This window comes from Chiloscyllium plagiosum, chromosome 22, assembly GCF_004010195.1.
Source record: "Chiloscyllium plagiosum isolate BGI_BamShark_2017 chromosome 22, ASM401019v2, whole genome shotgun sequence".
Classification (NCBI taxonomy): Eukaryota; Metazoa; Chordata; class Chondrichthyes; order Orectolobiformes; family Hemiscylliidae; genus Chiloscyllium; species Chiloscyllium plagiosum.
This window is the reverse complement of record NC_057731.1, coordinates 20,318,204-20,340,882: the sequence shown is the minus strand read 5'-3', so window position 1 is coordinate 20,340,882 and position 22,679 is coordinate 20,318,204. Positions and strand designations below refer to the sequence as shown.

The following is a 22,679-nucleotide window of genomic DNA, read 5'->3' as shown; positions in this document are numbered from 1 at the left end:
TCCTGCATTTATCACTTCTTCTGGTAATTCATTCCACATACAAACCACCCTCTGTGTGAAAAAGCTGTCCCTCAGGTCCCTTTTAAATTTTTCTCCTCTCACCTTAAAAATATGTTTTGAACTCCCTTACCCTCGGGAAAAGTCCTTTGCTGCTCATCCTATCTATGCCCCTAATGATTTTATAAACCTCAATAAGGTCACCTCTCAACCTTCTGTGCTCCAGTGATCAAAGTCCCAGCCTATCCAGCCTCTCCCTATAATTCAATCCTCCATTCCCAGCAACATTCTTGTAAATCTCTTCTGAACCCTTTCCAATTTAATCATATCCTTAGACATTTAGCCTAAAACAGTGCAATATAAAACTAAAAGGGAAAGTTATCAACTCTTTAAGGATGTTTCAGGAAGTGCTAGTTCCTTCACAACTTGTAACCTCACCTCACAAAAGCTGTTGGCTACAGTAACAAGTCTATTCAACACATGCATTGTCAACTAGGGCACAAATCAATTCAACACATTCTTTAAATCATGTGTAACAGCAACTTTGTGCATTCTAAAGTTGTTCTTTCTGTTCTGTTAGTCTAACACTCTCATTTTCATCTGCTTTTACAAACCAGCAGTAACCAGTTTTATAGAGTTATAGAGTCATTCTGCATGAAAATAGACCCTTCGGTTCAACTCATCCACGCTGACTAAGTTTCCCAAACTAAACTAGTCCCACTTGCCTGCATTTGTCCCATATCTCTCTAAACCTTTCTTGTTCATGTACCTGTCCAAATGTTTTCTAAATGTTGTGACACATCTCAATTAGTTAATCCAGATGTGAAGTGACACCCAGTGGTGGAAAGTTTTTATTGTCTTAAATCCAAATTCCTCTGCTCTTCCCAAGCAGGCTGTACCTAACAATGAATTAACAGTGAAGACATTGCCTTCATGATGCCATATTTGCATCCAGCTGTTTGATGATCTTTTAGAAGGATGTCAGTAGTTATAGCCACAATAGGCATCAAAGCACATATTGGCCTGTCGTTTCCAAAGTCACTTTTGTTACCTTTTCAAAATAGGGGTAATATCTGCCTTTCTCCAATCCTTGTTTTTCAATAATTTCTAATAGATATGTGTAAGTTCCTGCAATTTCCTCCCTAACTGAATTAAGTATCCTTGGAAGCTTCTTATCTGACCCAGAGATTTATCTGCCTTGAGTTTTCTTGGTACTTGGCAGGCGTCCTGGCAGTAATATGATTAATATCATTATTTGCCTCTGCAGCTCTCTGCAGCTTCCTTTCCAGATCAGAGAAGTTACCTGTGTTCTTGGTAAAGACTGAGGCAAAAAAAGACTATCTTTGATATCTGTGCCACGTTAGTTGACATGTCCTGTCCTGACCCCATTTCAGTAGCCTCTCTACAACCCACGCTTTACTTTTGAACATAAGTAAACTATTTTTATTCATTTTTCTCTTCTTTTACCATATTCAATTCCATATTTTGTTTGGCATTCTAATGCCTTACACTTCTTGTGTTACTGCAAGCACAACTTCAATGCTACTCACAGAACCAGGTAACTGGGGCTATACAGTATTGGCAAAAGTAAATATTTGCTAGATGGAATATTTCCTTCCATCATTCTGGAATTACCTTCCTTATGACAGGCTACCGAACTTTTTCTGTCTGTTTATCCATCTTATAAATGTGAAAGATTTATTTTTAAAAAATGTTTGCATGAATGGTAATGATTCCTCATAATTATTGGTGTCTTTGCTAAGTTCCATGTCATGGTTTCTGTACATATTTAGAAAATGTTGGTTATTGAGGTGCTGAGTTTATCTGCCAACTTTCAGAAAGGTGGCAGCCACATTAAGAAAAATAAATCACTGTTATTCCCCTGTTGTCTTAATTAAATGCTTGCGAGCTAATGCATATTGTTTTTCAAGTGCTTTGGTCTTAAACCACAAGTGCCTCATCTGTCAAATAAATTGTTGGAAATAAGGCTATAAATGCTACATGGAAAGATCAGTTAGGCTGGCACAGTTGTTCCTGTATTTAGCACAGAAAATGGATTTTTAGGAGTACTTCTTAGATTAGACAGCAATTGTGAAAGGTGCAGCATGATCTTAGTGTTATTGAGTGCAGAAGAATAATGCAACAATTTGTATTTGTATAGCACCTTTAGAGTAGCAAAATATCTCAAGCAACTTCACAGATGTGGGTCAGATAGGAACGGGCATTGAGATACAGGAAAAGATGGATGAGTTTTAAGGTGGGTCATAAAAGAAGGAGAATCACATAATCATGACAGCACAAAAAGAGATCATTTAGCCTATCATGTCTGTATTGGCTCTTCAAATGTGCAACTTCCAATCTCCTGCTTTCTCCCTCTCCTTTGCACATCATTTCTATCCAAATAATCATCCACTGCCATCTTGGATGCCTCAATTGAACCTGTCATGTCCACATTTCCAAGCAGTGCATTCCAGACCCTAACTACTTCCTTATGAAAATTATCGACCTTACCTCACATAGAACATAGAACAGCACAGCACAGTACAGGTCCTTCGGCCCTCGATGTTGAGCCGACCTTTAATCCTAGTCTAAGATCTAACTAACCTACATACCTTCATTGTACTATCTTCCATATGCCTCCCCAAGAGTTGCTTAAATGCCCCAAATGTATCTGACTCTTCTACTACCACTGGCCGTGCATTCCATGCACACACCACTCTCTATGTAAAAAACCCATCCCTGACATCTCCCCTAAACCTTCCTCCAGATACTTTAAAATTATACCCACTCGTGATAGATTTTTCCTCCATGGGAAAAGGCCTCTGGCTATCCACTCTATCTGTGCCTCTCCTCATCTTGTACACCTCTATCAAGTCACTTCTCATTCTTCTTCGCTCCAATGAGAAAAACCCTAGCTCCCTCAACCTTTCTTCATAAGTCATGTGCTCCAGTCCAGGCAGTATCCTGGTAGATCTCCTCTGCACCCACTCTCAAGCTTCCACATCTTTCCTATAATGAGGCGACTATAACTGAACACAAGTGTAGTCTTAACAGGGCTGTATAGAACTGCAGCATAACCTCGTGGCTCTTAAACTCAATCCCTAGCTGATGAAAACCAACACACCATATGCCTTCTTAACAACCCTATCAACCTGGGTGGCAGCTTTGAAGGATCTATGGACGTGGACCCCAAGATCCCTCTGTTCTCCACACTGCCAAGAATCTGCCATTAACCCTGTATTCTGCATTCAAATTTGACCTTGTAAAGTGAATGACTTCACACTTTTCCAGATTGAACTCTATCTGCCACTTAGCAGTTCTGTTCTACACTCTATCAAAGTCCTGTTGCAACCTATAACAGCCCTCCACACCATCCACCATTCCACTAAACTTTGTGTCATTGGCAAACTTACTAACCCACCCTTCCACTTCCTCATCCAAGTCATTTATGAAAATCACAAAGAACAAAGGTCCCAGAACCCATCCCCGTGGAACAACATTGGTCACCGAGGTCCAGGCTGAATATCTTCCATCTACTACCACCCTCTGTCTTCTATTGGCCTGCCAGCTCGGTATCCAGACAGACAGATTTCTCAGTATCCCATGTCTCCTTACTTTCCGAATGAGTCTACTGTGTGGAACCTAAACGCCTTGCTAAAATCCATATATACCACATCCACTACTCTACCTTCATCAGTGTGTTTTGTCACATCCTCAAAGAATTCAGTAAGGTTGTGAGACATGATGTGCCCCTCTCAAAGCCATGCTGACTATCTCTAATCAAGCAAGGGTTTTCGAAGTAATCATAAGTCCTGTCTCTCAAAATCCTCTCCATTAATTTGTCCACCACTGATGTAAGACTGGTTTGTAGTTCCCAGGCTTATCCGTATTCCCTTTCTTGAACAAGGCAATAACATTTGCCACCCTCCAATCATCTGGTACTATTCCAGTCGACAGTGAGAACACAAAAATCATCGCCAAAGGCGCAGCAATCTCTCCCCTCATTTCCTATAATAACCTTGGGTATATCCCATCTGGCCCAGGGGACTTAGCTATCCTAATCTTTTAAAAATTTTTTAGCACATTCTCCTCCTTAACATCAAACTTTTCGAGCATATCAGCTTGTTTCACACTGTCTTCACAAACATCAAGGTCTCCCTCAATAGTGAATGCTGAAGCAAAGTATTCATTAAAGACCTCCCCTACCTCCTCCAATTCCAGGCACATGTTCCCTCCACTATCCCTGATCGGCCCTACCCTCACTCTGGTCATCTCTTGTTCCTCACATAAGTGTCGAGTGCCTCAGAGTTTTCTTTAATCCTACCTGCTAAAACATTTTCATGCCTCCTTTTAGCTCTCCTGAATCCATTCTTCAGTTCCTTCCTGGCTACCTTGTGACCCTCTAGAGCCCTGTTTAATCCTTGCCTCCTCAGCCTTATGTAAGCTTCCTTCTTCCTCTCAACTAGATGTTCCACCTCCCTTGTCACCCACGGTTCTTTAAACCTACCACCACTTCCTTGCCACAGTGGGACAAACCTGTCCAGCACTATTAGCAAGTGCTCCCTGAATAACCTCCACATATCTGTCATGTATTTCCCTGAGAACATCTGTTTCCAATTTAGGTGCCCCAGTTCCTGCCTAATAGCGTTGTAATTCCCCCTCCCCCAATTAAATACTTCCCTATAGTAAAGGTGAGGGAGTTGTGACCATTATAGTGAAGAAGGCATTTGGTATGCTTTCCTTTATTGGTCAGAGTATTGAGTACAGGAGTTGGGAGGTCATGTTGTGACTGTACAAGACATTGGTTAGGCCACTGTTGGAATATTGTGTGCAATTCTGGTCTCCTTCCAATGGGAAACGTGTTGTGACACTTGAAAGGGTTCAGAAAAGATTTACAAGGATGTTGCCAGGGTTAGAGAATTTGAGCTATAGGGAGAGGCTGAACAGGCTGGGGCTATTTTCCCTGGAGCGTCAGAGGCTGAGGGGTGACCTTATAGAGATTTACAAAATTATGAGGGAGTAAATAGGCAAAGTCTTTTCCCTGGGGTTAGGGAGTCCAGAACTAAAGGGCGTAGGTTTAAGGTGAGAGGGGAAAGATATAAAAGAGACCTAGGGGGCAACTTTTTCACACAGAGGTTGGTACATGTATGGAACGAGCTGCCAGAGGATGTGGTGGAGGATGGTACAATTGCAACATTTAAGAAGCATTTGGATGGGTATATGAATAGGAAGGGTTTGAAGGGATATGGGCCGGGTGCTGGCAGGTGAGACTAGATTGGGTTGGGATATCTGGTCGGCATGGACAGGTTGGACCGAAGGGTCTGTTTCCATGCTGTACATCTCTATGACTCTATGACTCTAATAACATCAAAATGCTCTCCCATCGAGAGATTGGACACCTGCCATGGTTCATTGCCAAGCATCAAATCCAATATGGCCTCCCCTCCAGTCGGCCTATTTACATATTGAGTCAGGAACCCTTCCTGGACACACCTGACAAAAACTACTCCATCCAAACAATTTGATCTAAGGAGTATTAGGGAAGGTAAAGTCACCCATGACAACAAGCCTGTCACTTCTGCACCTTTCCAAAATCTGCCTCCCATTTTCTTAGATTAGATTAGATTACATTACATTACAGCGTGGAAACAGGCCCTTCGGCCCAACAAGTCCACACCGACCCGCCGAAGCGCAATCCACCCATACCTCTACATTTACCCCTTACCTAACACCACGGGCAATTTAGCATGGCCAATTCACCTGACCTGCACATCTTTGGACTGTGGGAGGAAACCGGAGCACTCGGAGGAAACCCACTCAGACACGGGGAGAACGTGCAAACTCCACACAGTCAGTCGCCTGAGTTGGGAATTGAACCCGGGTCTCAGGCGCTGTGAGGCAGCAGTGCTAACCACTGTGCCACCGTGCCGCCCATTCTTCTTTTGCAAATCCCTTTAAACCGAAGTCCTTTGGGGAAGATGGACATGGAATGACAGAAAGATTGACAAAATTCCAAAAAATGGCACATAGATGGTGAAGACATGGAGTCCAATGGTGATGGTAATACGCAGATGTACAGGGGTCTGGAATTGAAGAGAAATGGTATATGTAGAGGTAGAGGAGACAGCACAGAGCATCCATGAAAGGAATTTAAAATCAAAACAAAAACTTTAAATTGGAAGCATTGTTAGTCTCTGGGAGGCAATCTGGGAAACCAGGATGAGAGAACCTGGGGTGGGATAGAATTCAGGCAAAAGTTTAAGGATGAATTAAGGTTGAGAAAGACATGCAAGCTGAGCCACACTATTTTGATGAAGTTATGATTGCCATACACCAATGTGATAGAATGGGATCCCTAAAGTGTGAGAACAGTTTGTTTGGCCCACAAGTCCACACTGAAGATCATCCTATCCAGACCTATCTCTCTGCCTTACCCCTGCATTTCCCATGGCTAACATACACATCCATGAACACTATGGGCAATTCAATATTGCCAATTGGCTTAACCTGCACATCTTTGAATTGTGGAAGGAAACTCGAGCACCCGGAGGAAACCCATGCAGACACAGGGAGAATGTGCAAACTTCACACTGGACAGTAGCCCAAGGATGGAATCGAACCCAGGTCTCTGGCACTATGAGGCAGCGGTACTAACCACTGAGCCACCCAACCACCCCAATTGTGGTTGAACCTTAAAAATTGCTTTACCATAGTAATAAGTTCCACTTCATCACCTCCCACTCAATGCTGTGGAAACAAAACATTGATAAGATTAGATATCATTTCTGATTTCAGTTTTATCACCTTTCTCCACCCTGATATAATCAGATGTTTACTATGCAAAGATACCCATCGAGTATCTTGCTGCTTCTAACCTTTTTTTCCTTCAGGGCACGTTATTTCTAATCAATCTAAAAATTACTTTTACAAAACCACAACACTGTGGATGCTGGGAGTCAGAACTAAACACAGAAAATACAGGCACCATCTGTAGGAAGAAACAGAATTCACTTTTCAGATTGATGACTTTTCATTAGAATGAGGAAAAGTTAAAAATGTAATAGGTTTACATAAGTATAAAAGGGGATCTGTGATAGCATGGAAGATAAGAGAGACTAAATAACGAAGTAATGAAAGGACAGGATCAAAGGTAATAACAATGGGACAAGCGAAGAAATAGAAGATTTGTCAAGAGAAGACAAATGGCAAACAAATTCATGGCCCTCTCCCAAAAGCAAGAGGAGAAAAAAAACTGAGAGTGAAACCAAAATCTGCAAAGCTAAAGGAAACAAAATGGGGACAGAGGTTATGATCTGCAATTGTTGAACTTAGGCACTTTAGAACATCCCAAACTCAATTGTTAAGATTCTGTTCATCAAGCTGGTGTTGCACTTCATTGGAATGCTGCTACAGACTGAGGGTACAGAGGCCAGTGTGACAGCTAGGTGAATAATTAAGATAGTAAGTGACTGGGGCCCAAAATTACCCTTGGAGATTGATAAGCAACGTTCCACAAAACAATCATCCCATCTGATGTAAGACAAAGATCTGCAGATGTGGGAGATATGAAACAAAAGCAGAAATTGCCGGAAGAACTCAGCAGGCCTGGCAGCATTTGTGGAGAGAAAACAGAGTTAACATTACAGGACCTTCTTCAGAATTTGTTCCTTTAAGCCTTCATCCATCCCAACAGACCAATCTGTGAGCTTTCCACTCCTTAATTGGAGACCAACCCAATGTCCACGATTGTTCACTAACCTCCTCTGTCTGGCTGAATCTGTTCCCACATTGAATGACTTCTCCTTTTAACTTCACCCAGTTATTTCAAGAAAAAAAAAATTGCTATCACAACCTGCATGGATCCTAGTACTCCCTGCCATTTTGTAGGATATGTGGCTTATTCCTAATTCCAGTTCTATTCAGTCTCACTCCCTCATCTCTTTTTCTGGTATATCAATGACTATACTGTTATTATTTCCTGCTCTCGGCCTGAATGAGAAAAGATAATCAATTTTGTTTGCACTATTCACCCTTCTTCCACTTCTTTACAGGGCCCAGGCCAAACTCTTCCTCACTTGTTTTTGGCTTCTCTACCCGAATTTCTGGGGATAGGTTATGAACTACTGTTCATTATAAATCCAATGACTTCCATAACTCAGACAAAATATAGTCCAATTTAAAAAGATGGAGCAGTATATTTATTGAATGTAACAGAGATGAAAGTAAATAATACATCATAAAATAAGTCATTATTACTGCCAGTGGGGTTGTCTGGCCTGGATCAAGTTAATTTTATATTACAGGACATCTTCTAGACAAAATTTAAAAAAAACACTGAAATGTAGAATTTTATTTTTAACTGATGAGGGACTGGATCTCTTTTGTTTCAAGAGGGACCAGGATATCCTTGCACACAAATCGCACAAAGTCAACATGAGGTACAACAAGCAGTCAGGAAATCGCATGTAATTTTTGCCTCTGTTATAAAGAGAGCAGAATAGAAGAGTAAAGATGTCTTACTGCAAATATGGACCTTAGTGACATCAGCATGGAGTTTTGTGTAGGTTTTGTTTTCCCTAAGGAGGGATGTACAGCACTTGCCTAACAGGGACTGCAGCAAAGATTTACAAGACTGCTATCTAGGATGAAGTAATTAACCTTGGGAGAGGCTTCAAAGTAAGTTTAAAATCAACAGGAAAAAGTGAGAATTGCAGATGCTGGAGATCAGAGTCGGGAGTGGGGCACTGGAAAAGCACAGCAGGTCAAGCAGCACCTGAGGAGCAGGGGAATTGACATTTTGGGCAAAGCCCTTCATTGTGATTATCCTATGAGGAGAAATTGAGAACAGTAGGTCTATGTTCATACACATGGCCAATTCACCTAACCTGTAAGTCTTTGGACTCTAGGAGGAAAACATAGACAGTAAAATGCTAAAGGAGAATATGGAAACTGCTCAATAAAACTACTGCTTCAAATAACTGAGTGTTTTGCCAATAATTCAATTAGCAAACAACTAAAATCAACAAAGACTAAACATTACTTAACAGGTGGCTGACATACCAAACTTAAAAAAGCACTACCTCATTAATTAATTAAGACAACCGAAAATCCTTCATGACTCAATATGTTTCACCACTCTTTCAGCAGAGATGTAGAGTGTTGTGGATCACATTAAAACCACCCAGATTTTTTTTAAGCAGACTTGCTTCTTCTTACATATCAAGGCAAGGCTTTGAAAGTTGTTTCTTTAAGTTTTCCAGATCTTCCAGTAGTGAGGCAACCAGTGACTCCTTGGTTGTTAAACTTACACAAATTCCATCTTTTCAAATGAAAAACTGTTTCCCACCAGCATTCTATTTGTGGTGAATGCAGTCTTCACCATCTGCTTCTCACAGCAGCACTTCTTGCCAGGTTCTCTGAGTCTGAGAGCCTGTGTCCAGACAGACCAATTCTTTTGTGTGAAGGTATAACACTGGTGCTGGAGTTTCCAAGAGTTTTAGCCTGGGCCTTTGTTCCCATGGCAACCAAATCATATAGACCTGTTCCTAGACAGATTTCAATACGAGTTCACCAACTCCCATTCTATGACATTCTATTTTACTTCAAGAAACATTTTTTTAGACATTTGTCATTACAATTGTAAAGACGTGCTCTTCAGAGCTTTTTTAATGAACATAAGAGCATAAAAAATAGGATTAGGAGAAGGCCATCTGGCCCATCGAGCCTACTCCACCATTCAATAAGATTATCGCTGATCTTTTCATGGACTCAGCTCCACGTATCTGTCCACTCACTATTATCCTTAATTTCTGTTCAAAACTCTATCTATCTATGCCTTAAAAACATTCAACAAGGTAGCCTCAACTGCTTCACTGGGCAGGGAATTCCACAGATTCACAACACTTTAGGTGAAGCAGTTCCTTCTCAACTCAGTCCTAAGTCTGCTCCTCATTATTTTGAGGCTATGCGCTCTAGTTCTAGTTTCACCTGCCAGTGGAAACAAGCTCCCTGCTTCTATCTTATATATTCCATTCATAATTTTATATGTTTCTATAAGATTCCCCCCCCCCCATTCTTCTAAATTTGAATGAGTATAGTCCCAGATTACTCAATTTCTCCTCATGAGCCAACCCTCTCAACTTCGGAATCAACCTCGCGAACCTCCTCTGCATCCCTTCCAGTGCCAGTACATCCTTGCTCAAGTAAGGAGACCGAAACTGTTCACAGTACTCCAGATGTAGCCTCACCAACAGCCTATACAGCTGCAGCATAATCTCCCTACTTTTAAACTCCATCCCTCTAACAATGAAGGATAATATTCCATTTGCCTTCTTAATTATTTACTACACCTGCAAACCAACTTTTTGTGATTCATGCACAAAGACACTCAGGTCCCTCTGCACAGCAGCATGCTGCAATTGTTCACTTTTTAAATAATTGTCCATTTTTCTGTTATTCCTGCCAAAATGGATGACTTCATGTTTACCAACATTGTACTCCATCTACCAGATCCTTTCCCACTCACGTAACTCATCTATATCCATCTGCAGGTTTTCAGTGTCCTCTGCACACTTTGCTGTATCACTTATCTTAGTGTCATCTGTGAACTTTGACATATTACGTTTGGTCTCCAACTCTAAATCATCTATTTAAATTGTAAACAACTGCAGTCCCAACACTGATCCCTGAGGAACGCCACGGGCCACTGATTGCCAACCAGGTGACACCCATTTATCACCACTCTTACCTTTCTGTTAGTTAACAAATCATCTATCCTGTACATCGCCTGTAATGCTGTGAACCTTTATCTTATGCAGCCTTTGGTGTGGCACCTTGTCAAATGTCTTTTGGAATTCCAGATACACAACATCCGCCAGTTCTGCAATGTTCATACTTGTAATGACCTAAAAAAATTCCACTAAACTAGTTATGCATGACATCCTTTCATGAACCCACGCTACATCTGTCCAATCGGACAATATCTATCCAAATGTCTAGCTGGTTGTTCCTTCCTTATAGAGTCATAGAGATGTACAGCACGGAAACAGGCCCTTCGGTCCAACCCGTCCATGCCGACCAGATATCCCAACCTAGTCTAGTCCCACCTGCCAGCACCCGGCCCATATCCCTCCAAACCCTTCCTATTCATATACCCATCCAAATGCCTCTTAAATGTTGCAATTGTACCATCCTCCACCACATCCTCTGGCAGCTCGTTCCATACATGTACCACCCTCTGCGTGAAAAAGTTGCCCCTTAGGTCTCTTTTATATCTTTCCCCTCTCACCCTAAACCTATGCCCTCTAGTTCTGGACTCCCCGACCCCAGGGAAAAGACTTTGTCTATTTATCCTATCCATGCCCCTCATAATTTTGTAAACCTCTATAAGGTCACCCCTCAGCCTCTGACGCTCCAGAGAAAACAGCCTGTTCAGTCTCTCCCTATAGCTCAAATCCTCCAACCCTTGCAACATCCTTGTAAATCCTTGTAAATCTTTTCTGAACCCTTTCAAGTTTCACAACATCTTTCTGATAGGAAGGAGACCAGAATTGCATGCAATATTCCAACAGTGGCCTAACCAATGTCCTGTACAGTCGCAACATGACCTCCCAACTCCTGTACTGAATACTCTGACCAAAAAAGGAAAGGTTACAAACACTTTCTTCACTATCCTATCTACCTGCGACTCCACTTTCACGGAGCTATGAACGAGCTTTTTCCCCATTACAGGAGTTACATTAACAGGCCTATAGCTACTCACCTTGTGTCAATCCTCCTTTTTTTTAGCAGTGGTGTCACATTCACTGTCTTCCAATCTGCCAGAACCACACCAGAGTCTAGCGAATTTTGATAAATGCCCATAAGCACATTTGCTATTTCACCCACCATCTCTTTTAATATACTGCGATGCATTCCATCACGGCTAGGAGACTTGTTTATCTTTAGCCCCCATAGCTTGCCAGAAGAAAAAGAAGGAAGCATATGTCAGGTTATAAACAGGAGAGATCGAGACAATCCTTAGAACAGTATAAAGGCAGTAGAAGTATACTTCAGAGGGAAACCAGGAGGACAAAAAGGGGAAAGAGATAGCTTTGACAAATAGGGTTAAGAAGAATCCAAAGGGTTTTTATAAATGCATTAAGGACAAAAGGGTAACTAAAGAGAGAATAGGACCCCTCAAAGATCAGCAAGGCAGCCTTTGTGTGGAGCCGTGGGAGATGGGGGAGATCCTAAATGTGTATTTTGCATCAGTGCTTCCTGTGGAGAAGGACATGGAAGGCATAGAATGGGGGGAAATAGATGGTGACATCTTGAAAAATCTCCATATTACAGAGGACAAGGTGTTGGATGTCTTGAAACATATAAAATTGGATAAGTCCCCACGATCTGATCAGGTGTACCCTAGAACTCTGTGGGAAGGTAAGGAAATGATTGCTGGACTCCTTGATGAGATTTGTATCATTGATAGTCACTGGTGAGGTGCCAGAAGACTGGAGGTTGGCTAATGTGGTGCCACTATTTAAGAAAGGTGGTAAGGAAAAGACAGGGAACTATAGACCGGTGAGCCTGATGTCAGAGGTGGGCAAGTTGTTGGAGGGAATTCTGAGGGACAGGATGTACATGTATTTGAAAAGACAAGGACTGATTAGGGATAGTCACCATGGCATTGTGCGTGGGAAATCATGTCTCACAAACTTGATTGAGTTTTTTTCAAGAAGTAACAAAGAGGATTGATGAGGGCAGAGTGGTGGTTGTGATCTGTATGGACTTCATTAAAGCATTTGACAAGATTCCACATGGGAGACTGGTTAGCAAGGTTAGATCTCATGGAATACAGGGAGAACTAGCCATCTGGATACAGAACTGGCTCGAAGTTCAAAGACAGAGAGTGGTGGTGGAGAGTTGCTTTTTCAGACTGGAGGCCTGTGACCAGTGGAGTGCCACAGGGCTCGGTGCTGGGTCCTCTACTTTTTGTCATTTACATAATGATTTGGATGTGAACATAGGAGATACAGTTAGTAGGTTTGCAGATGACACCAAAATTGAAGGTGCAGTGAACAGCGAAGATTGTTACCTCAGTGTACAACGGGATCTGATCGGATGGGCCAATGGGCTGAGGATTGGCAGATGGAGTTTAATTTAGGTAAATGTGAGGGGCTGCATTTTGGCAAAACAAATCATAGCAGGACTTATACACTTAATGGTAAGGTCCTAGGGAGTGTTGCTGAACAAAGAATCCTTGGAGCGCAGGTTCATAGTTCATTGAAAGTACAGTCGCAGGTAGGTAGGATAGTGAAGAAGGTATTTGGTATGTTAGTTTTTTGGTTTCCTTTATTGCTCAGAATATTGAGTATAGGAGTTGGGAGGCCATGTTGCGGCTGTACAGGATGTTGGTTAGGCCACTTTTGGAATATACCGTGCAATTCTGGTCTCTCTCCTATCAGAAGGATGTTGTGAAAATTGAAAGGATTCATAAAGATTTACAAGGATATTGCTAGTTTTGGAGGATTTGAGCTATAGGGTGAGGTTGAGTAGGTTGGGGATGTTTTCCCTGGAGCATCGGTGGCTGAGGGGTAACCTTTCAGAGGTTTATAACATCATGAGATGCATGGATAGGATAAATAGACAGTCTTTTCACTGAGGTGGGGGAGTCCAGAGCTAGAGGGCTTAGGTTTAGGGTGAGAGGGGAAAGATATAAAAGGGATCTAAGGGACAACATTATCACACAGAGGGTTGTGGATGTATGGAATGAGCTGCCCAAGGAAGTGGTGGAGGCTGGTACAGTTACAGTATTTAAAAGGCATCTGGATGGGTATATGAATAGGAAGGGTTAGAAGGATATGGGCCAGTGCTGGCAAATGGGACTAAGTTTGGATATCTGGTTGGTATGGCCGAGTTGGACCAAAGAGTCTGTTTCCACGCTGTACATCTCTATGACTCTATGATGTTACCACCTTAGTGATAATTTTTTTTAGGTCCTCACCTGTCATAGCCTTCTTATCATCAATTATTGGAATGTTATTTTGTCTTATACTGTGAAGACTGACACACAATATCTGTTCAACGCTCGGTCATTTCCTCATTTCCCATTATTAAATCCTCCTTTTCATTGTCTAAAGGACTAATGTTAGTCATTCATTTACATTTTATGTATTTGTAGAAACATTTTCTAAGTAGTTTACTCTCATAATCTATCTTAGTTTTTTTTTGTTTTTTTGTGGCTTTCTGTTGACCTTTAAAGATTTCCCAGTCCTCTAGTTTCCCACTATTCTTTGCCACTTTCTATGAATTAGCTTTCTATTTGATACCATCTTTTATTTCCTTCATTAACCATGGCTAATTATCCCCTTTGCTTTGGTCCTTCCTTTTCACTGGTACATACGTTTGCTGAGCACTGTGAAAAAAATCATTTTGGAAGTCCTCCACTGTTCCTCAATTGACCCACCATATCTACCTTAGCCAACTCCTTCCTCATCCCATTGTTGTCTTCTTTGTTTAAGCACAAGACACTGGTATTGGATTTTACCTTTTCGCCCTCCAGCACTATTTAAATTTCTTGAAGAGGATCCCTAACTATGAAATCATTTATGATTCCTGCCTCATTACACAGAAGCAGATCTGGGATACCTTGCTCCCTTGCATGTTCCCTTACGTACTGTTCAAGAAAACAGTAATGAGACCTGATGATTCTGAGAGCTGCTACCTTTGCTGTGCAGAAATAAGGTGAAAGCAGTCTCCTGTGATTGTGGAGTAGGGTAAAACAATATTTGTAACATAATAAGGCTCAATACTATTCAGTGGGAAAATATGATCAAAATATAAGCAAAATTCTCATTAAGGAACTTGCAATACTAGTTCGATTTTACTCCAGAGGCACTCTTCACAACTCATCATCATGGTTGAAATTATTGTTCTCAATAATAATAATTTTTAAATTGATTCCTTGTCTTTTATGAAGAATGGAAATTATTTTGGCAATGTTAGACATCCGATAAATAGGGTGTAGGTTTGCTCCCTGAGCTGGAGGTTTGATATCCAGACGTTGCATTACCTGGCTAGGTAACATCATCAGTGGCGACCTCCAAGTGAAGCAAAGATGTTGTCACCTGCTTTCTATTTATAAACATATAAATAGAAAGCAGGAGACAACAGCTTCGCTTCACTTGGAGGTCGCCACTGATGATGTTACCTAGCCAGGTAATGAAATGTCTGGATATCAAACCTACAGCTCAGAGAGCAAACCTACACTCTAAACCTCAACCTGAGCTACAAACCTTCACAAACCTTGCAAAAATCCAATTAATACATTGGTGTGGAATGCTGTTTTAGTGGAGTTGACAACATAGTGAAAATAACTGGATTAGTGCCTGTGTTCCTGAATCATTAATAGGTGCACTGCCGCCTCACACATCAGGAACCCAGGTTTGATTCCAGCTTTAGGCAACTGTCTGAGTGGAACATAGAACATATAACTTAGAACATAGAACATTACAGCGCAGTACAGGCCCTTCGGCCCTCGATGTTGCGCCGCCCTGTCATACTAATCTGAAGCCCATCCCACCTACACTATTCCATGTAAGTCCATTTGCCTGTCCAATGACGACTTAAATGCACTTAAACTTGGCGAATCTACTACCAATGCAGGCAAAGCATTCCATACCCTTACTACTCTCTGACTAAAGAAACTACCCCTGACATCTGTCTTATACCTATCTCCCCACACTTTAAAGTTGTGTCCCCTCGTGTTTGCCATCCCCATACTTGGAAAAAGGCTCTCCCTGTTCACCCTATCTAACTCTCTGATTATCTGACATGTTTTTCCCATATCTGTGTGGGTTTCCTCTGAGGGCTCCAGTTTCCTCCCACAGTCCAAAGCTGAGCATGTTCGATGTATTGGCCATGCAGAATGCAGGGTTACAGGGATAGGGTGGGGGAGGTGGGTCTGTGTGGGTTGTTCTTCGGAGAGTTGATGTGAACTCAATGGGCTGAAAGGTCTGCTTCCACATTGTAGGGATTTTATGAGATTAAGAACATCAATATCACAAATAGCACTTTTTAGGTTATGATAAAGAAGAAAAACTTTTATTTACATAATGTTTTCCTAAACTTCTTCCTCATTCTACTTTGCTTTCCTATTTAAGACTATCCTTAAGGCCTATCTCTTTGATCAAGCTTTTGTACATTTGACCTAATATCCCTTTATATGGCTTGGTATCATATTTTCTTTTACCATGCTCCTGTGAAGGCCTTCGGGATGTTTAATTACATGAGGATGTGATATAAGTAGAATCTGTCATTGTTTGCAGGCAAATAGATACGTTTGAAGTGAAGTCACTGTAATGTCAGAAATGCAATAACCAATGTATATACAGCAAACTTTACACAAAGATCAACATGAGAATGACCAGATGATCCATGTTAGTGATGAAGTTTAAGGATAAATATACAACACAAGCAAATGGGAATCGTTTATTTTGGGAACATGGTCGACGTGGATATGTGGACTGAAGGATCTCTCTCCATGCTACATGACACTATTGGCCAGGACACAGATGAAAGCAAAAGATTAGATTCCCTACAGTGTGGTAACAGGCCCTTTGGCCCAACCAGTCCACACTGGACCTCCGAAGAGTAACCCAACCAAACCCACTTCCCTCTGACTAATGCACCTAACACTATGGGCAATTTAACATGGCCAATTCACCTGACCTGCACGTCTTTGGACTGTGGGAGGAAACTGGAACACCCGTAACAAAATGATACAGTCAACACAGTTTTAAACCAAAATAGAGACAAAATCTGCTATCAAGAGATTAGTATAACCTTTTCAGAAACCTGTTGCAGACTCTGAACATTAAATTAGCTTAACATTGTTCTTAGTATTGACATTTGCCTTTTTCCTACTGATTGAAAACAGTGGATTATTGTTTAAAGGGAATTTTAAAATCTGTATGAAATAATAAAGGTCAGGTTTCCCCATTTATCCCAGTGTCTTGATTTTACTAATGTTGCGAGGAAGAATTACCAAGCTGCCCTTCAACTTGTGCATTGAGTAATGTGAGAACTCCATTCCTCAAAGTACTGGAGAGGAAGAGAGTATGGGAAGTAGTGAAAGAAAATCATAGCTTCCTCTTTCAGCCATCTGGTCCAAACCACTGAAACCACATGGGACAGCAGGTCTGCTGTGGGCCAATCAATCCATTCCCAGCCGAACTGGCAACCTCAGGTTAAACCTGACGTTTAAGGAATGCTGCTGATGTGAGCAAGAAGCTGTAGCTCAGATCTCTGCTGAGGTAAACTGCAAAACCCAAAAGGGCAAATCAGAGCATTTTTTTTTAAACATTGACAGCAGTTGATTGATCATGCGTGGCCTTCTCTCTGCTTTCCAAAGGTTGCTGTGGATCATTTTTACTCTATGTAAATACTCAAAGACAAGTTCCCTGATGATTGTTTCCATTTTGACATTAGACCACACATCTAAAGCATTTTATCAGCTGACAGCCATTGTACTCCATGTGAATTGTACAGGTTGTTCTGTTGAGGCACTGATTATGTATTCTTTTTCCTTGCAGACTGTGCACACGCACAAGCCTCATTTTATTGCATTGCATTGCCAAGAGGTTGGCGGGAAGAACTATGAAGCGTCAATGTCTCATGTTGACAAGTTTGTGAAGTAAGTACCAAGTATAATTCGCTTTGCAAGTAGAATCCTCCACTCGTTCCTTTGTGGTTCTGTTGCAATGAATATGAAAGTGCAGAGATTTAAAACTCGCATTACGTTATTGAGGTACAATATCAAACTGCATTGCTTCAAATCATTTGGCTGTCATTTTCCCTTCTGTTGTTTTGCAGACTGCATAACACAAAGTGAACAACAACAAAGAATCTCGATTCCTGACTTTAACAGGCTTGTTTAACACTGCCAAATGTCAGCTTTAAATCTCTCACCAACCAAAGGTTCATACAACAAATAATTTCCATGAAGGATCAAACTCATTTGAAAAATCAGTAACTGTTCAAGAAGTCATTGTGAAACTATCATTTTCCCCCAGTGACAGTGAGGCCATATCTAGCCATTGTTGTGTTGTGTGTTCACCAGGGTGTAATCCAATTGTGTGGTAACTTGCTGCCTTATATTAGAGTCAGTAATCTTTATAATGGTTTTGTTGATGATTTCTTTATTCATGAATAAAGATTTGCAAATTAAGTACTAAATTTCACTGTTAAAAATTAGTTTAGTCATTTAAAAATCTGCTCAGTATTATCATTATGGCAAGCCCCATCCTTGAGAGATCGAAACTTCAGACTGTTGCTGCACAGATTACATTCCAGACAGCGTAGGCTTCCCTCTGCTGGTACAAATGGTGTGTATTTGCAATGTTTGTCAGCGTATGTGATCTGTTCTTGACAGTGTCTCCCCCTACTGACACAGAACAAGATGGTGTAGGCATTCCAATCTTGATAGGAAACTGTGTAACTACTGTAAGCACTCATCATTCTTATTTAATCTTTCCTTTTCCGTATCCATCTGCTGGTATTCAAGAAATTAAAAGCCAAAGCAGAGTGGCTTTTAATGCCACATTTAACCCTTTGCTTCAAGTCTATAAACAAATGATGTGATGTAAAGGAAGGGGCTAAAGTATTGTCAATTGTTTCCCACAGTTTCTCAGAATGTTCTCCCTTGCTTGAGCTCTGCTCACCTCCACACCTGAAAACATTGACTAATCGCTGGGTAGTGATTCGAGGGGGTTTGGGTATCATTCAAGCATTGGCAGGTTATTCAACTCTGGCAGAACTAAGTCCCATTTAAAGAGACAGGATTCACAAAGTATTCAAGGGACAGCAGTGACAATACCCCCACAGCCACACCATTCCCTTCATCCTCAACATTGATGCTTCAAGAAGTTAATACTGTCCTTTCTGACTATCACTGAACTTAGCCCATACATACAAGCCACTGCAGGAAGGAAACTTGGCTTGGTCCAAAATAGGCTCTATTCCACCCCTTGGAAATGACCTAAGAGCTGGAAAATTAAGTTCTATTTAAGACAAACAACTGTGCATGTGCAATTGTGCACGGCTATTTTTATCTTGTGTTGGTAATGGAGCTATCCTCAATATAAATGGGAGAATTTCCACTGTACTATGACTGTCAGATTATGTCAAATGTAGAACCAATATTATAATAGCCGAGGTTGCAAAGATTACATCTTCACAAGGCCATCTACAGTTCATATTTCAAACTTTTATTTAGCACATGTTACACAATAATTCACAAATAAGATCATTTAAAATCCCAGTTGTCAATGCATTTACTTTAAGCACTTTCCGGGTCATTTGCTACTGCTGTACCTCACTTTTATTTGAAATGATGACCAGATGAAGTGATTATACGTTTTCCTGTTGTTCCTTATTTTCCTCAGAAACAATGATATCCTTAGGATGGTATCAGTGAAGATTGTAAGATTACGAACTGTGTGTAATTTTGTGCTCACAGTGGTTGAATGAAACAGATTTCATCAAAGCTAAAATAACACAAAACGTAAACAAATGTTAAGAATAAAGAAGCGAATCGTACTGAATGATTTTATCAGAAAGATTGTACTGAAGAGAATTGTGCAGTAAGTTACCAGGGAAGGTCTTTGGGATTCTCTGGACAATTAGAAATGTTTTCGCAGGAATAGGGTTTTAGACATATATTGCAGAGATGGTTGCTGGGATTGATTTCTGAAGAAGGGATATTTTTGTTGGACTGAAAGTGTCTGGAAGGCACTCATGTTGATTGCTCAGTTTGAATAAAGCAACTAGACGTTGTCATTTGTGAATAGCCTCAGTCCAGTTGATAACCCTATGTTGTTGATACTTGAACTCTGTTCAGGATATAGGACCAGCAGAAGAACCTTTATCTTTAAATGTTTGTGAAGACTTATAACTCTGAACAAAACTTCAGGCATCTGTTTACTGAAAAACATACCGGAAAGAATGCAGGTTTTCTTTGGCTTAGAGAAGCAATATACTTTTAAAAATTCTTTAAAAAACACAAATGCTTTTGAGAAAATATATTTGTATCAATTATTATTTTAGGTGTTCTAATGCCAAACCTCAGCCTCTCCTTTTATTTCTATTATTCTATTTACAGTAGTATTGTTTCTTAAATAAAAATAACTTATCGTTGATTTTCCACAAATTTGCTAAATGTTGCTCGTAGTTTTAAAGGTGACTTTTCCTTGCCTCCTCCCCGTTCCCCCATCTTTGAGAGCCAGCCTAAGTTTAAGATGCTGCAGAATCAGATAATGAGCAAACTACCAGCTCATTTGTAGTCAATTGAAATCAGATTTGTGTTTTCAATGCATTATTTGGCTAACTACTTACTAATCTGATCCTTTTTACTTATTGTTTTCAAAGTCAGTGAATTTCTGTGAGGGGCATAATAATGGAAATATTATAATGGGGAATACTAAGGGATATTAAAATGAAGGATATTGTGAACATTTAAGAAGTTTTGGCACCTAAAGGCAGCACCAAGCTAAAATGCATTACAAATGTCTTTTTTCATTTCTACTCCAAGAAAATGTTCCCTAGCTTCAAGCTAAGAACAAAAATCTCCACTGCATTATTGTAAATTTGAACTTCCCGTACCAACTAGCCTCTTCAGGACTGCCATTTTGTTCAGCATTAAGGAAAGTTTGAATTTTGGATTATTGCCTGAAGTTCACCTTCCAGCAATAAGAGAAAGTATTCTGTCCATTCAGACGAGGTTGCATTTGACCCTTTGTCCCAGGAGATGAAAGGACAATATTCTTAAATCATTGTAACATTTAACAGTTTAAATGTTTGAAAGACAGACTTGGAAGCCATCGAAGAGATCACCTGAGAAAGACTTGTATTTTTCTTCTTTTGTTGTAGAGAATTGCTATCGAGTGATGAAATGAATGAGTATAACCGAGCACGAGTGTACTTGGATGAAAATTACAAATCTCAAGAACATTTTACGGTAAGAAAGAGTTTCCTTAATCAACATGGCATCCATGTCAATCATGTGATTGTGATTCAAGAATTAAAATTTATAAGAAGTTTGGACATTATATCTTATCATGCAGCAAGAACATGAAGATTTTTATTTTGAGATTGAATTACATCAATGACAAAGAGTTCAGTTGCCCGCAAAATTAGATGATTTATTGTTTTCATGGGTTGGGGAGGAGTATTAATTATATCCCAGTTCCAGCACAATAAATAGAAATTTGCAACTCCCAAGACTGAATTTCGGAAGAGTCTGATTAGCAGCACTGATATTCAAGGTACACAGTAACACAGCCATCTTTTTTGTTTGCTGCACGTTATATTTAATAGTATGCGACGGTCTTTCATTTAAAACTGTTGTAATTGGTATGAATAGATTTATAAGGTGTTGCTCTGTAAAATTCAGCCCAGAGTTGACAAGTCAAATCTATTCTATGTGATAAAGCATCCATGTAAACAAAACCAACCTGAACAATAGTCCTATTGTTGCAATCTGCAATACGAAATCCCCCTCTTGGTAGCAGTGACTTCTACACGAGATGCCATTGTAGCTGCTCAGGCAGATGTGTTTGTGTGTAAATTTGGAATCTCACAGAAACCAGAATGAGACTGCTCCCAGTACTTGGCACCCCTTTGCTTCCTCATGATCCTGTGGAATGTTCACTTTTTCCTTGCTGTATTTTGTACAAATGATTGAACAGGTGAGGGAGTAATTCTTAAATAATGAAATATGACATTCCATCTACTTGACAATATGGCAACAAATGAACAACTTTTACATCAAGGGTGTAAAAGTTCAGGATAATGGGTGAAGAAATTTAATGACGCTCAGCAGATATAACTTTGGGCACCCATGGTGCACGATATGCATGTGCAGGAGGTTCTCCACGAGTCATATTGGTACAAAGTGAAGATGCAGGGTCTGCACCTTAAATGTGCAGTCGTTCTTCTCCCAAATGAGTAAGGGCCTAGCACTGGTTAGAAACTACTGTTAACAAGTTGGGTTAGCCTGAAATCAGATGACACCAAATTATATATGCTTGTCCTCCCTGTTGCTACTTAAATATTGTGAATGAAGTATCAACATCTTGCCATATAAAATGTTTGGGAAATATCACAGAAGTATGGAACGTTTAATGAATGCTTAATGAATTCCCCACAATAAATTTTCATGTCTGTTTTTGAGAGACATTCTCAAGACATCCCTGACTGTGCTAATCAGATTGGAGCAATATTTATTCTGGAAACCAAACAGCTTACTATTACCAGGTTAAAAATCACACAACACCAGATTATAGTCCAACAGGTTTAATTGGAAGTACACTAGCTTTCGGAGCGACGCTCCTTCATCAGGTGATAGTGGAGGGCTCGATCATAACACAGACTTTATAGCAAAAATTTACAGTGTGATGTAACTGAAATTATACATTGAAAAATTGATTGTCTGTTAAGCCTTTCATCTGTTAGAATACAGTGATAGTTTCACTTCTTTCATGTGTAAATCACAAAACCTTTTTTTTATAAGTTGTATTCTCAGGTTAGCTGTTAGCAATGGTGATAGCTAGACAATATGTTGAAGGTGTGGGCCCACACCTTCAAAATATTGTCTAGCTATCACCATTGTTAACAGCTAACCCGAGAATGCAACTTAAAAAAAA

General features: G+C 40.4%; 1 protein-coding gene across 2 annotated transcripts in view; it reads left to right on the top strand.

The window, feature by feature from the left end:
- Positions 1-22,679, top strand: part of LOC122561115 (inositol polyphosphate-5-phosphatase A) — a 496,456-nt gene that overhangs the window by 205,587 nt on the left and 268,190 nt on the right. For both annotated transcript variants that reach the window (XM_043712554.1, XM_043712555.1), the window contains exons 3-4: positions 17,571-17,671; positions 20,905-20,992. In XM_043712554.1, the coding sequence (XP_043568489.1) occupies positions 17,571-17,671; positions 20,905-20,992 (189 nt within the window). The remainder of the gene's footprint in view (positions 1-17,570; positions 17,672-20,904; positions 20,993-22,679) is intronic.